The following is a 17,358-nucleotide window of genomic DNA, read 5'->3' as shown; positions in this document are numbered from 1 at the left end:
GGAACAAAGCTATTTTTTTCTACTTCACTCAAAGCTCTGTCTCCAAGACTTATTCAGCACCAGTGCACACAGGCTGAGTTTTCAGCATCATTCATCACAATTTCCTGCCCAAGCAAAGAGCAATGGTGAATTCCCTCAGCCATCCTCTGTGATATCCCTCGGAGCCAGGAAGGGACAAAGTACTCAGATCCTACAGCAAACCAGGGCTTCCACCAGCAGGAGAGGCAGAGCCTACAGGAAGATGATTCACTTTCCAAATCTCAGATTTATCCAGCCCCCTTGGGAAATAGGAAGATTAAAAAAATCAGCTGTCCTGATGGAAATTTCCCCTGAGAAAAGAATGCAAGAAGCCATTTTAAGTAATAAAAGGTGACCTCAGCAAGGAGGGGTCAAATGGAACAAGATATATTTGACCAAAAGCTGGCTGCAAATATCCACTAAATACATTGTCAGAATCAAGGCGATTAGCGGCTATCATCAGCTCTCCAAAGAGCTCAATACAGGCCATAGTGGCAAGCTCTTGCAGAACACATTTGAAAATTATCTCCCTTTTAGTGTCTGTTTTGGATAGAAAACCTCAGCCTACACATAGCTTCCAACAATATATATGGACCAACCTCACTCAGTCAGGTTTGGTGTTCTGAAATGTTTTGGTAAGCTTAAAGGACATTCTTTAAAAAAAAAAAAAAAAAGAAAGAAAGAAAAAGAAAAATCCTTATTTGAACCACCATTTTTGAAAATTTTCCAAATTTTCCTGCTTAGGTATTTCATCCTGGAAAATATGATAGAATTTTTTTTATAATCCTATAGTGGATCTTCAGTATTAAGATTCTGCCTAGGAGATTTCCCAGTGGTCCAGTGGTAAAGAATTCACCTGCTAGGATAGGGGACATGGGTTTGATCTCTGGTTGGGAAAGATTCCACATACTGCAGGCAACTACGCCTGTGTACCACAACCATGGAACCCACAAGCCCATGCACCCCAGAGCCCATGCTCCCCAACAAGAGAAGCCACTGCAATGAGAAGCCCACACCCCGCACCTAGAGAAAACCTGAACAGTGACAAAGACCCAGTGCAGCCAAAAATAAATGAAAAAAATTTTAATTAAAAATAAAATTCAGCTTAAAAAAATTTTTTTTCCTGGCACTCTTATTGCCTAGAACAGCAGGTGTCCAAGATAAAACCAAAAGCACACATTCTCTTGAATGTTTCGAGACTCAGGCAATGCTATGTATCCTTCTCCATCTAACTTTTCCTTGATTTCTGGGGCATGAAGAAATCAACAGAAGCGAATAAGTCAGTAGTCAAAGCTTCCACTTAATTGAGCAGTTTCCTATTCATGCATGTGTTACAGATTCCTCTGCACCGTGTGTTATTTGATTAATCGACATTGATCAAGCTATTGGACTCTTCCTGTGATCTGGACTCACTGGTGAGAAAGAGGTCAAGCTTGGCATCCTCCCCAAGACTGTATTCATGTGTGACCCATCAACCACATGCTGGCTCACAGGAGTCAGTTAACCTACTCCATGATTTGAACAGGGTCTTTATAAGGGAAGAGATTGCCGATAGTGATATTTTAAGAACTATTTGCAACAGATAAAATCATGTACCTTGAACCCGGCCTAATGAGTGTTTTCCAGGATACAAATAAGTACATAGTGGCCTGACATTCAGGGCTGCTGTAATGGGATTTTCCTAAATTAGAGAGAGCTTGAGTATACAACCTGTGATTAAAGGGCTTGTCCAGAGGCGGCCTTTCAGAGTGCTCATGAGCCCTCCCCTTCCTCTGCCCTTCTCTTTCTGGTCTCTTTGATTCTGATTTTGGTGTTTCTGATGCCATTTGTGTTCAACTGTCCCAGAATTGCTTATGTTCTGTATTTCAAACACCAATTGCTGTATGATCATTTTCTGGTCTCTACATTTTTATAGAAGCAAGGCAATCTGACCAGGATTATTAGCTCTGACATAGGTTTTCAGTGTGAAGAACATAAACCTTAAGGTTTGGAAGAAATCAATATTTGTTTCATAATTTTTAAACTGTAGCCATATAGATAGCCTCAAATCCTTATGAGGAAAAACAGCTTCAAGTCTGGAAATAAATGATTTCAAAATGTTTTCTTACAATGAATCTAAAAATAATTGGCCCCATCATGAACAGATGTGAGAAAAAGAATTGAATGCCTTAAAATTCCTTTCTTCTGTAAATGTTTTGAAAAGTCTATAATTCATGCTTTGAGAAGCCAGCTACCTAAACATAATAGCAGTTTTTAAAAAGATCCAGTGAACCATAACAGCTGGAGACCTGAGAGATGATATCCTATCACAAACTAGAACCCTATTTTCGATATGCACCACAGATGTTTTTTCTGTCTGAATTACATATATGTCACCCACTGTGGTGGCTCAGACAGTAAAGAATCTGCCTGCAATGCAGGGGACCTGGGTTCAATCCCTGGGTCAGGAAGATCCCCTGGAGAAGGGAATGGCTACCCACTCCAGTATTCTTGCCTAGAGAATTCCATGGACAGAGGAGCCTGGCAGTGGCGTCCACAGGGTCACAATGACTGAGCGACTAATACTTTCATTATTTCTTCAGCCATTCCCAACCCCATAGTACTAAAGGCGCTGTTGAAAATCACAAAGCATCTCTACATATTATGTGAAACATCTTTCTTCCCCACTGCCTCTCCCAGAGGAGAATAGCATATGGGGGACCCAGCTGCATCTGCTGGTTCTTTGGATTGCTAGGATGGGGAAGGTCTAAAAGCCAAAACCCCATAGCCAGACTGCCTGGACAGGGACCTCCAGGCATCCCCACTTGGTGTCACCATGGGTTTACTACCTGGTTTCATGTCCTCATCTGTAAAATGGGCATGATGACAGCCTGTTTTATCTCATAGAGCTGAATGAGGATTAAATACAGTCCATTTATAGAAAGAACTTCGAACACTGCCTGGCACAATGTAAGGACTCCATAATGTCAGCTATAATTTAGTTTACATTTTCATGGACAATGATTTTACAAACTTGGGCTGATGACTGCCCACCTTTAGCCACAGTTCTTACATAAGGAACTGGGCCACAAAAGGGACAGCTGAGGAATCTTCAGCTGTAGTTATTTCTTATTAATCTAGTGAGCTTTTTCTGAAGTCCTATCTGGAGGCAGGGTGTTGATAAATTGACCTTTAACAAACCATCCAGTGACAAGTTTTGCTCATTTGTTTTTAATCCTTTGTTGTATAACCCATTCTATTAAGTTTGCATTCCAGTGTAAAAGCATTCTATACATGTTTTGATTGTGACAGCAAAATTGACACTTTTCTCAATTTGACACTGCATCTCATTGCTGGAATTATTGTGATGTCTATTAAGGGTGATGGAATAAGAATTAGGCCATTGATTGGTTTGAGGAATAAGAGAGAGCTGCTGACTTTAGCAACACACTAACATGTTATGATTACTATTTATTAGCTTCTCATAGGAAAACATTTGAGTTTCGATTTGCTTATCAACTTGGGGGGAGAGAAAGACTAACACAAGGACCAAAATAACAATCAGGATAAACCAACATCACTGTAAGTGTAAGGAAAACCAAGAGGCCATGCCTAGAATAGTTCACAGGTGGCATATAGAAGGGGGGCATGAGGAGCAGCTGGCAGACACCAACTGGGCCCTCTCTATGGGATAAATGGACCATGTGGGCTACTAGGTACTCAAGCAGGGACTCGGCCAAAAGCTTTTGTTTTTGTAATGGGCTGATTCCAGAAACACAGCAGTGACAATAGCTCAGACGTGGGGCATACTGTGCCCACAGCTCTAAAATTAAAACATAATGCTTAAAGCTGGCAGTTATATTCCCCTAAATCCATTTTTAACTCCAAACAAAATACTCCTAAAAGGATTCTGTTCTACCACTGCCCACTCTCTTGAGGTTAATTGGCAAGATGGATCCATGCCAATCAGTTAAAATAACGCCCTTGGGTTCCTGCAACCTTTCTCACAATTTATGACTCTCTAGTTCCTTGGGACATACTGCCTGGAAAAAAAAAAAAAAAAGAGCTCTACTTACTAGAAAATTCTACTTAAAACAGAAATCCTTTTTATTCAATTACTGGATTTTTTTTTTCACATGTCTACAAATTTAAGTCCACTTTCTTTCATTAGGCAAGCCCAAGATAATGATCATAATCGACTTTATTTCTTTTTAATTTGGTGATTAGAACTTTACAAGCCCAGGGTCACCTTCTGAAGAACACTGCCCAACCTTGGGGCTATGAGGAAAAGAGAGGAGGCCCAAAGGGTAAGAACTTATAAAAGTGATCAGAAATATTTTTCTCTGATTTCAGCTTGTGATTTTATTTCTCTAAATATTTTAAAGAATATAAGTTTACAGGGAACTAGAGTTGGATCGCTGAGGGTTTTCACTTAGAATCTTTTCTAACAAAGGCCTGTCCACATTTGAAGAAGCAGAAAATGTTTCAGTTTTCATCTGAACCACTATCATTCACTGTGTGTATGTTTAGTCGCTCAGTCGTGTCTAACTCTTTGCAACCCCATGGACTATATATATCCCACCAGGATCTGTCCCTGGAATTCTCCAGTCAAGAATATCAGAGGGGATTGCCATTCCCTTCTCCAGGGGACATTCCCGTCCCAGGAATTGAACCCTTATCTCCTGCATTGCGGCAGATTTTTTCCTATTTGAGCCACCAGGGAGGCCCTGGGCATCACATATTAGAGACTCAGGTCAAATTTTGTTCATCTCATTAACCAGCTGCTGCTGCTGCTGCTAAGTCACCGCAGTCATGTCCAACTGTGCGACCCCATAGATGGCAGCCCACCAGGCTCCCCCGTCCCTGGGATTCTCCAGGCAAGAGTACTGGAGTGGGTTGCCATTTCCTTTTCCAGCGCATGAAAGTGAAAAGTGAAAGTGAAGTCACCCAGTCGTGTCCGACTCTTAGCGACCCCATGGACTGCAGCCTACCAGGCTCCTCTGTCCATGGGATTTTCCAGGCAAGAGTACTGGAGTGGGGTGCCATCGCCTTCTCCAATTAACTAGCTACCCACATCTAAATTGAACATCTATCTGAGCCAAGCTAATCAGATTCCTTGCATGTTCTATCTGCAGAAATGCTAGGTAGCTTCTGTTCAGCTCAGGAAAGGTTTTGTACCAGTACAGGTGTACATGGAGAAACAGAAGAGATGGGGAAAAGAGATTAAAATATTCCAACATATGGATTGGGATAGAACTGACAGATGGAGACCATCTTAGTTCTAGAAAGGCATACTGGGGAAGAGAAGGCTGTTTGAGCCAAATTCAGGGATGTGGTGTGACATTATGCCATAACTGTTGTGATTATCATAAAACAACTCTCTCTCACCCTTAGTCTTCTCAATTTCTGGGAAAGGTGAGCAGAAAAAAAAAAAAAGTGTTATACATGGAATGATTTCAGGGCACGACATATTCCTTCTAATGCCATGATAAAGGAAGCTCTTCAAAGATCTTGTCACCAAAGCATTTAACATTCCTGTACCATGAAGTCCATCTTCAAATTTCACTGCTGTCCAAAGCTAAAACGAGTCAACACTTTTCTGAGGATTGTAGCATCAAGGTAAAAACTACTGTATCCATTCCTTCCCAGTAAGACAAAAAAATTCCTGTGACAGGCCATGAGTGCAGAGAACTTAGGTGTTGGCTCCAGAATGCAAAATAATGGTCCCTATTAAGACCTAGAGGGGGAAGTAAGAAGACTCATTCCATGAATTTTGCCTGGTTGACAACCTGTATGCCTGTGTGCTAAGTTGCTTTGGTTGCATCCGACTCTTTGTGACACTATGGACTATAAGCCCTTCCGGACTCCTTTGTCAAGAATACTGGCAAAATACAGGCAAAAGAATCCTGGAGTGGGTTGCCATACACTCCTCCAGGAGATCATCCCAACCCAGGGATCGAACCCATATATCTTATATCTCCTACAAGGCAGGTGGGTTCTTTACCATTAGCACCACCTGGGAAGCCTGGTTGACAATCCAGCCAAAGGTAAACCCTAGAGAAGATGCCTGTTCCCTTCCCATTGATTTTAAAATCTGTGAGTATCAGGCATTAGGACTTCGGTCAGAGGAAATAAATGGACTCATTCAAAGAGTTTACAGACCTAGTTTGGCAGATGCCAAACTTACTTTACAGGTAAGAGATGTAGGATCCAAGAGATGAAGGATCCACAGTCATAAGGTCAGTTGAGTGGCAGAGCTAGAAATAAAACCCTGAGCTCCAGACACCTGACTCACTGTTGTCTACCATCCCCAATCCCAATTCTTACTACCAATATCATTTCATATCAGATGGGGACTTTGTATGGAAAGATAGTCTAAGAGGGCAAGGAGAAGCATACCTGGTCATACTCTCTCTTAATATTACCTTCTAATGCCTAAGAAGACAATGCTTTATTCTCCCTTATTTCAAAGTAAAATAAAAAGAAATGCTTTCCTCTAAAGGTTTATTGGGCTTCTCTGGTGGTCCAGATGGTAAAGAATCAATCTGCAATGCAGGAGACCAGGATTCGATCCCTGGGTCAGGAAAGATCCCCTGGAGAAGGGAAGAGTTACCCATTCCAGTATTCTTGCCTAGAGAATTCCATGGACAGAGGTGCCTGGTGGGTCCTAGTGGGTCCATTGGGGTTACAAAGAGTCAGACATGACTGAGAGACTAATACTTTCACTTTCAAAGAGCTTATTAGCTGGGCATTCAAACTAGAGTCTTCATATTTTAGAACTAATTGTTGTACCTTCTAGAGAACACCAGATCAGTGTGTCTGTACTTTCTGGTGATAACCTGAAAATAGCCCAGAAAAGCTCCACCACAGTGATTTGAAGCAGTGTCTTCCTCTCCTTCAAACCATTTTTAAAGATGCTCCTTGGCCATTCTTGCCCAGACAGCTTGCTAATCTTTCTACTTGACATGCTGCAGGGATGAGTCTTATTGACAGCTGATGTAGCCCTGACAGTTCAGCTTTCACGGATGCAGAAAGTAAAGCAGGTGTTGCCCCAGAGCAGAGGCTGGTCCCCGATGACCAACACTTAATGAATGAGATGGATATATGTAGAAGCCATCAGCAAGAGATAAGGCCTCTGAGGCAGAAATCATGAAGGAGTTCCTTAATGGATGGTACCATTTCTTCCATAAAAAGAACACTACAGGGGAAGTGGAGCTCACCATAGCAACGTGGAAAATAAGATGTACTAGAAACGGGTACTTGTGTTCATGTAGCACTTTCAAAATGAAAAGGGGCCCTGACTAGAGATTCCTTACCCCTCCCCCAACATGGACCCTTCAGGCTAATGATGCCCTTAACCATTTAAATCATCCAGCTACCTTTCCTTGCCTGGTTTCCCTGCTTCCCAAACAACCATCTGATAAGCAAATTTTCCCCTAGATTTATGTCCCCAAGGAAATACACTGAGTCAGAGACCTTAATTAGCCCATCAGATTAAGAGTTGTGTTTCACGGTAACCATTGGCACTTTTGTTTATTCATTGATTGCCTTGGGAGTTTTAGTAAGAACTAGCAGAAATTACAGACTGGTTCTTCACATGCCTAGGTCTGAAAAACTGAAGACTATATGTAAAGGGCAGAGAATTTGTCAACTCTCCACCTAGGAAGATTGTGTCTGGTCAGTGAGAGGGTTTCCCCTCACTGTCTGCCGCTCCTGACTTAGGGGTTGTTTTCATCACCACCATTGCACCTGTTACATCTGCTTGCTCAGCAGACTGATTTGTTGATGAAAAGTTTCTGTGTATATGTAAATATTATAAAGAACAGCAAGCTAAGTATTAGGTCTGAAAAAGGACATTCTTAGAAACCACCACTAAGTATTACTACCAGGCACTTATAAAGCAAAACAGTACCTGTCTCCTTAGATCTCTTGTTTTCTTGGTCATCTTATCAATTGCAATGTTTAGAGGATCTCCTTTTTCTTTTCTTCCAGTCTATTAAGAAAAAAAATAATAATTTCAGATTTAGAAAAATTCAATGTTAGTGACATTAAAGGTTTAAAAAAAATTAAGAAACACACTTGAATTGTAGAGTCCAAGCCATTTAAAAAAAAAAAAGGATTCTTTTCAATACCCAGTTAATATAACTTGATCTCTAAAGTTAATCTCTCTGAAATAAAGATTAAAAGTTGATGAAAATCAATACATTCTCAAGATGGTTACACATATGTCTGTATTCAACTCCATGCAGATCTATGTTTTCTTTCTCCAGACATTCAACAATTAAGTAGATACAAGGATGTTTTTATTATTACCTTCAAATACCAGTGGGTTTTTTTTCTCATTATATATTTCTTCTGAATAGAAGACTATTGAGATAATAAAGCAAAACTAGAAAAAGAATAATCAGAATTTTATACTAATGTATCACAAGTCTTTTTGTAATTTCTGTATCAAAATCAAAAGAGGTGCTTTAGTAGAAAACATAGTGTTTTAATCTCTGTTCTGCCATGCACTGGAATGCTAAACATGATAAAAAGGAACCCACAGCTTGAGGCCAGAAGGAAAATTTCCCTTATGACTATAACAAACAGAGGCAAAAGCAAAAGATAATAGTAATGGTATTTGATAAATTATTCACAGGAAGTTTGGAAGTTTAACTAGTTTCTATTCCTCCCCCTCCCTTGCTTTTTTTTGTAGAATTTTTCATTTCTGTAGTAACACAAACCAAACCAAACAGAATCTCCATTCTTTTTAAGACCACAGTAGCAACAACACTCCCATGGATAAAAAGGTCTGCATAACTTTATGGATGGCATTATCTTCCTTTGAAGAGAAAATAGTCCCCCAAATCTTTGTCAAATCTATTAAATTATCTAAACATTAGTCAAACACCTTACAAATTGATTTATGGTCCCAGTGGTAGGCCAATTCCTGTTTATACTCAGTCTCTGTAAAACCATGCAGGTCTCTGCAGCAACTTATGTGTATGATGAAATGAGACCCCAGGTCATAAATTGTGCCTCACAGGATATGTTTTGAGGATCTATAGAAATTAGCATCTGACAGATTTCTAGATGTTCTCTTTCATTGGCAAGATCCTGGATGTGCAAGGCTGAAACATAAACATCCGACTCACATATACCTAGATTTTGGACATGAATTTGAGCAAGCTCCAGGAGATAGTGAAAGACCAGGAGCCTAGTATGCTGCAGTTCACGGGGTTGCAAAGGTCAGACATTATTTAGTGACTGAACAACAGAATTAAATCAGTTACTCTTTTCTACAACTTGCTTAATTAATTCTTTTTCCTCTGAACGAATGGTTGGTTGATGTGTAATCCTATAGCATTTTCATGAAAAAGCCCAAACCAGGGCATATGTATGCCTTTTTAATTATTTAACAATTCTACAAATTCCCATCACCATTCTCCACTCCTTGAACTCAAATGCTGACCTCTCAGATGTACACTCTGAAGTTTTATAAGTAGAAAGAGCTTAAAAGAAACTGACTAATGTTTACAATTCTGAAATATCAGCATAAAATTAGCTCCAAAGAAACAAAAGTATATGGAGAAGAACAATGTGCTGCTTTATCATCTGAAGGCAGGGGGTTATAACTTCAGTGCCTGGTGAAGTTAGGCGAGACACTAACTTGGTAGCCAAAACCGCTTCTTTTCTCTTTGGTTTGGTCCTTGCAAATAGGATGTTTGCCTTCAAAATACAGGCACTTTTATGGAGGTCTGGACCACGATCATTCTGGAACCACAGATTTCTTAAGCCTTTCCCATGCATGAGAGTAATTAAGAATTTACTTTGAAAACTGAACAATTGTGAGTTAAATGTGGCTATGAGAGAAGCAGACCAGATGACTAAACTTTCCAATGTAAAAATAAATGTCAAGACAGAATACGTAATACATAAGACAGAATACATAAAATAATCACTGAATAAACACTATGTCAGACCCTGGGTTCACTGCATTCTGCTGGTGACATAACCTTATCACTGTTTCACAAAGGAAACCATAAAGATTAGACCAGACCTGGACAGGGGTGAGGGAAGTGAGGCACTTGCCTCAGGTATAAAGAGGAAGAGGTCATCAAAGAACTTAGGAATTAAGGTAAATAATAATTTAATGCAATACTTTAGAAACTCAAAATTAATGCCAAAAAGTCAGCGTTGAACAAATATCAGAATTTGAAATAAAGCCAAGCTCTGACAGGACCAGGATTCGGGTGAGGCCAGTGAGGTGCCCTGTGTAAGTACAGGTCAGATAACATTTTTAAATTTTAAATCTTAGCAAATTAGAGGATTTATTTATGCTTTTAAAAATGTCATTATTTACCTAAGCTTCAAATTTAACTGGGTGTTCTGTAATTTTATGTGCTAAATCCAGCAACTCTATTGCCAGGGGTAATAGAGATGTTTAAGATTGTAAGTAGGGTGGTTACAGACACACATTTTGTGCATAGATGGGCAACGTGGAAGTCCATATTCTACGTGGCATCAATAACGTACAACTAACTATATAGCACATGTTCCTAAGGTGTAAGGCACCGTGTTGGTCACTGTGGAGGTGGTGGGGGGGGACACACAAAAAGCGAGTAACATCCTTACACTCGAGAAGCTTCTAATCCAATGAGTGATCCCAACGTGAGACCAACAACACTAACAACTATGCAGAAAGACTAGCTCCCTACAGGGCTAAATGAGATGCTCAGAAGAAAATGCTGCATTTGGGAAGTCAAGTAATATCACAGAGAGATGGGAAGATTTAGGCTGACTTTAAGTCTTGGGCAAAATCTGAATAGGAAAACTCCTCTGTCCATGGGATTCTCCAGGCAACAATACTGGAGTCTGTAGCCATTCCCTTCTCCAGGGGATCTTTCAAACCAGGGATCAAATCCAGGTCTTTGGCATCGCAGGCAGATTCTTTACCGTCTGAGCCACCAGGGAAGCCCAGATAGGAAAGAGGCAAGGTCAAAGCAGCACCAGGACAAGAAATAGCAAGGCAGGTACTAGGAGAATGGTGGGTGGAATGGCCAGCCTTTTCTCTACCATGTGAAGGGATTGGTTTGACTACCATGAAGACAAGTTATTTTTATAAGAGCTTCCTTATAGGGTGATTATAGCAAACTATAGTTTGATCTGCAAGCTCAGAGGATTCCAGGGACATTAGCATTCCCACCTTTGTGCGGTTGAGAGTCTTTGTATAATATTCACAATTTAGCATCTCCAACTTTCAAATCTTTGGCTGAAGACAATTCAAAAACTGCAGTTGACTTGGATGCCATATTTGTTTTCTTGGTTTAGAGCAGCTAGAGAATGGTAAAGGCAAGACTGGAACTTAGGGAATGGGGGCCACGGCTGAACTCATCCATTTGCTGGCCCTTTGTTAGCACTGATTTCTTTAAATGTTACCAGCATTGGAACAAGGATAATAATCCCTCAATGCTCAGATTTACATAGAAACTGGGGACAGTAGCCCATCACTCCATACTCTCCTGGGCTCTGTCATGACCCCAAGTAGAAATACTTTTGAATTAGCAACCTAAATTGGACAAGAAGCTGATCACTGAGAGAGGCCAAATAAACAAACAAAAAAGACTCTTGCTTCACAGTGTCAGTCCTTTGTCATTGGTTCTGTGATCGTGGACTAAAGACTTGCTCATTTTTTATGTCTGAGTTCTCTCATAAGCACAATGGATAGCATGATATATGCCCTGTCTTCTTGACTGGGCTAGCAGGACAATCAATCATGGTGTCAGTGTGCTGGAAACAATAAAAGGCATTAATAGTATTCAGGGTAATTAGGAAAGTATTTCTACTGTGGGGGAAAAAAATGAAAGTGTTGCTTTGGAAAATACACAGAAACTATTTTTAGATCACCTGGACTTTGACTTCCTCTACTATGGCAGATAATATATGAAAAACCTTGCCAAAAACTAGAATTCTTAAAGGAAAAGTTTCTTCTGTTTAAGGAAGGGATATTTGGGGCAGTTCATTTTAAAATTAGTCTGGGATACTGTAAGAGGGGAAATAAGGGGCAGAAACTCCAGATGAATATCTTTTGCATAGTAGGTCCATGGATTTATTTTTAAATAACTAAAGATTTGGTCATCATGAGCAAATTCTAGTTTCCAGGGAATCAACCAGAAGCCTTACCCAACTCTCCCTCCCTAACCCTCCAGGCTCTATAAACTAAAAATAGTTTAACAAATTGAAGTGAAGGGAGATCTCCATGTTCATTTTGACACCATTGCCTAGTAATTAAACCAAAGTGTGTGGTCTTCATCCATTTACTCCCTGTCTTTGCTGAATAAGAAGGAAACGAAAAGCAGTCGTAAGCACTCTGTGCCAACAACTACGTAGGTGATGTGGCAACTTCTCTACACTCCAGAGTTATCATCTGTCCAACGGAGGGAGCAGACATGAGTGACAGGTCCCAGGAAATGGAGGAGCCCAAAACCCATCAAGAATTCGTAACCGTGTTTCCCTGTTGTGAGGATGTTCTCACTGCACTGCAGAAAGGGCTGGGACTGGCTGTCAGCTGGGGTTTTCTCATCTCTAAAATGTGAGTAAATAACTTGCTTTGGGGATTATTGTGAACCTAAAGAGACAGGATCTGGAGCAGATGGCACAGCCCTGACTCAGCAAGAGGTATCTTAATCGATTTCTTCTTCTTCCTCACCCCTCCACTCCTCTCAAAGATGAAAAAAGCAAAACCCAGAAAGATGAAATCACTGATTCTGATCATATGGCCTCAATAACATCAGAGCAGGACCTCTGGACTTCCAGCCCAGGGCTACTTCTATGCCATATCTAAACTGTCTCTCATCTCTTAAAATTCTAAGATTTTATGATTTTATGGCATTTCACATGTTTCTTTTCAAAGGCCATCAAAAAAAATCTCGGTTTGAGTTTATCTGCCCTGTCACATGTTGCCTGAAGACCCTGTGTACCTTTCTCAAAGTGCTCCCACTTGCCTTTACCGTTACCTGCAGAGAATGAGTTTGCAATAGAGATAGCCATTTACTAAATATCGTTGTTTAAAAAAGAAGAAGAGACAGGCGGGAGCATGCTCTCACACTGCTTCAGGCAGCTTTCCTAGTTGCCATCTGTTGTGCTAGGGAGGTGCGTGTTTATTAAACTTTATTTGTTTTTGTCTTTGAGCTCTATTTTACAAAACACATTTGGGGCAGATCTGCGGTTGAACTGATGAGAGGGAAGGGAATGAATTTCCTAACTTGGCTTTTTATAGGGGGTCCTTTATTCGCCCAGTTTCTGGCTCTAAATTTAAGTCCAGTTTGCCAAAGTATCAGATGCTGTCAAGAAGACTTCTTATTTTTAGTTCAATACTACACAAAAACGATTAGGGACATTAATTGGAATTTTGATTTTTCACAATCATTCTTCAGGAAAAAGACAATATCTTGGTTCATTTTTTAATAATACTATCCTTTGTCCTATTGGGAAATAAAAGCCCCTCTATTTACTAAAAGAGGGTGTTCATTTTTCTTCTTTTTCTCTCTCTCTTTTATAAAATATTCATCATCCCCTCTGAAACACTGAAGAGATATGCAAAATATTTAAATTCTATGCTGAATATTTCACAACTTCCTGATTTATAAAAAAAAAATTAAGGAATAGTAATTTTTAAATTTCTGAAATTGACTGAATTAAGCCTTTGCTTAAAGGCTGTTCCCCATTCTAGCCCATTGTTCTACCTTAAACACATAGTTTAGTACAAGGAGTCACTCATGGAGACCCCAAGAATATAAATCTACTATTTCAGTGCTTCCATCAGATCTGTGGTTTCATGTTAGTTTCAGGGCATGATATTAATATGTTGGAAATGGCTGTAAGAAGGCCAATGTCTATCGCTTTATTCTTTCTCTCAATGGTACCTGCAAACTTGATTGAATGTATGAGAAATCTTCAAAATATTGTATAGCGGTGATTCTCATATATTGAATGTGTGGACTAATCAAATACCTACTCTTCAGATTGCTGTCAATTGAAAGAGATGGAAGTCAAAATCATCAGAATGGCAGAAAGCTATACTGTGCCATGCACTCCATCTCTAACACATTTTCCTGTCATTTAAACCTATGATTTAGACAAAGGAGGGAGGAGAAAAAATTATCTATTGATCTAGCGGTCACCCTATCCTGTTTGGAGGGTTGCCCATCTACCTTCAGACCCTGCATGTAGAAATCATGTTCTTATTACAAATAGCACTGTTATTTAAAGAACCTTGAACACTGTGTTAAACCTTTATATTATGTGTAAATCACAGTCTGAGAATGTAAACCTTTCTAAACATTTCCTTTTCACTACCTATGGACATTTCTCTTAGAAAAGAAATGGGCAATATCTCTTTAGAATGGATAAGTTTAGCATCAGCCTCAAATCAAAGCCATGATCAGAATCCTTTAACCACATAAAATTCCAGCTTCCCTGGACTCTGAAATAGGGGTGAGGGGAGAAAGATAGGGAAAAAATTATGATAATGTGTTAGGGCAAATATGTATCTGACGCTGCTCTGCCAGGCATTATCAATATTCGAGGAAAGAATCATCACTATATAAGGTTAGAAAATCAGGATGGCTTTGTTTGTGAAAGACTAGACCATACCTACTAGCACAGCAGTGTCAGTACACATATCAGGCAATGCACAGAGAAGGCCTGACTTGGAGAGTTCAGGGAACATCGCTGTCATTTCTATTTTCCCAGCAACCACTCTTGTGTTCTTTTGGTAAACCCTCTAATTTTTCCTTCCAATTCTCAACCTAGGAGTTCTGGCCCAGCGATAAACTCATGATAGCATCCAAACCAGTGAGATTCAGCTATAAGGTGGTTGGTAAAATTATTAAGAAAGAGGCATATTTTTCTTTACTGGGATTGATAAACTGGCAGCAGATACATCTTGAGCTGGTTAAGGTATCTTTGAAAATGGATGTCACAAAAAAAAAGCATAGCTGGGGAGTGGAAAGAGGGGAAAGGAGGGGAGGCGATAAGGAGAGGGAGAGATGAGAAATTAATTTGGGGCTGAAAAGAGATGAGAGGGAAAAGAAACAAAAGGGAAGGCAAAAGAAGGGAAGAGAAGGGTAAGGGAAGTCAGCTTTTGGAGGCAAATCAAGTTGGTTCATAGTTTTCATTATATACTAAACTTGTAAAATAAAACTCCATGAGGGTACAGTCTTTCCTTTATTTATCATTAAATCTTGGCAGCCTGGAGCTTTGCCTGGCATATAATAGGCACTCAACAAATTTCACTATTATCAGTGAACGAAATGCATGGGTTCCTGAATCTGCCGCTGCTGCTGCTGCTAAGTCGCTTCAGTCGTGTCCAACTCTGTGTGACCCCATAGACGGCAGCCCACCAGGCTCCTCCATCCCTGGGATTCTCCAGGCAAGAAATCTGGAGTGGGTTGCCATTTCCTCCTCCAATGCTGTACCTAAATCCACTAGTATCTATCAATGGATTTCCTAGTGTCATGAGTTAACAAATTCCCCCATGTTTGTTGATGTCAAATCTCTGTCCCTAACAACCAAAAATATCTGACTAAATCGGAGACCTTGAACTACCAGACCAAAATGATTTGAAGATGGCATGTTAGAAAGGGAAAACCTCAGCAAGTGCCCTGTGGACATAGCTCAGAGAACCAAGAGAGCTCAGACCTTGGTTTCACCTAGACAGCTTTTATCTACACTAATCACTGTCAGAGCTCTAAATCCTAATATTGTATTTCTCCCCTAAATCCAGTCAGCCAGTCGACTTGAGAATTTATCCATCAAAGAAACCTTAGGATTCTTGCTGTTCCTCAATCCTTCTGCCCATGATGACCAACCATGAAAAAATTCATTCGGCTTTTTCTATAACATCATCTGGGAAAATCTGAACAAACTTTTTGGCCAACTCAATACATCTCCAACACCACACCATTCTTAATATGACCTGTTGAGACCAAGCTTTCACTTCCTTGGCCCAGTACACCTCTCAGTTTACATTTAGTGCTTACTGCATCTCTACTTTCTAGTAAACTTTTGAGCCTATATTTTAAGACTTCATAAATGCTTTTCCTTCCTGTAACTGCCTGTATCTCTAGTCAGTTTGTTCCTTCTCAACAACTCACACACCTTCTGCCTCATGTTGGTGCTTGGCTAAAAGGGGTTATTCTCCCTTTGACCTTTTGCCTAACCAGGTTCTATCCATGCTTCAAAGAACAGCTCAAAATCTTCCCCCAGGGAGTGTTTCTGTACTGAGCTAGCCCTTGAAGATCTTCCTCTCCTCTGACCATATCCTTCTATTAGGTACTGTGTCAAATAATACAGATGTTAATGATAGACCATCCTGCATTGTTTATCAAGTTTTCATGTTTCAGCAAAAAGGAACACACGTTTTCTATGGATAGTGAATTCCTTATTTTCTCCTGGAGTACTCAGCATAAAACCCCTAAGAATCCAAACATATGCATTAATATATGATATTTGTTTTTCTCTTTATGACTTACTTCACTCTGTATGATAGCCTCTAAGTTCATCCACATCACTTCAAATGATCCAATTCTGTTCCTTTTTATGGCTGAGTAATATTACACATCTTTTCCATCCATCCATCTATTGATGGACACCTAGGTTGCTTCTATGTCTGGACTATTGTAAATAATGCTGTGATGAACACTGGGTACACGTATCTCTTTGAATTATGTTTTTCTTAGGGTATGTGTACAGCAGAAACTAATACAACATTGGAAAGCAATTATATTCCAATAAATAAAATCAAGAATTAAAAAAAAAAAAAAAAACTCCTAAGAAGTGCTCCAGAAACACTCATTTGAATAGAAGGACAGAGGGTCCATGTTAGGCACCTGGGGTTAGAAGACAGGTATGGAAGGGGTGAATGATTTGGAAAATGTGGGGTCCTAAGAATAAATTTTACCTATTTAGCAATTTACTGATCAAAACCACAGGAAGTGGTTGGCACCTGTGTAATGTTACAATTATTGCTCTTTGATTTATTTTATCAACACAGGTGTAGTCCTCAGTGATTATCTGTCAGGCAACCCTGCCCTAGAAGACAGTTTGCAACAAAGCCCCCCTTCCCCAGCTCCCAAGCTTGGGTGATTGCTGAGAGCAATGGTAAATTAACCACATGCACCCTCAAAGCCTATGAAAGACAATGAACTGAGCAAACTGCTGAAAAATGCCATTTTGTCTTCACAGTTGAGATGGAAGTAGTCAAGGAAAAGTGAAATTTCCATGATTTTATACACACACACACACAAACATGTATATATCCATACTATATAAATGATTTAAATTTCAATGAAATTTGAGCTTCTGTTTCATTTTTCT

General features: G+C 39.8%; 1 protein-coding gene across 5 annotated transcripts in view; it reads right to left on the bottom strand.

The window, feature by feature from the left end:
* Positions 1-17,358, bottom strand: part of CTNNA2 (catenin alpha 2) — a 1,323,879-nt gene that overhangs the window by 287,883 nt on the left and 1,018,638 nt on the right. For all 5 annotated transcript variants that reach the window (XM_043917729.1, XM_043917730.1, XM_043917731.1 and 2 more), the window contains one exon: positions 7,910-7,990. In XM_043917729.1, coding sequence (XP_043773664.1) covers positions 7,910-7,990 — 81 coding nt within the window. The remainder of the gene's footprint in view (positions 1-7,909; positions 7,991-17,358) is intronic.

Source organism: Cervus elaphus, chromosome 11 (genome assembly GCF_910594005.1).
Source record: "Cervus elaphus chromosome 11, mCerEla1.1, whole genome shotgun sequence".
Classification (NCBI taxonomy): Eukaryota; Metazoa; Chordata; class Mammalia; order Artiodactyla; family Cervidae; genus Cervus; species Cervus elaphus.
This window is presented reverse-complemented; position numbering and strand designations above follow the sequence as displayed.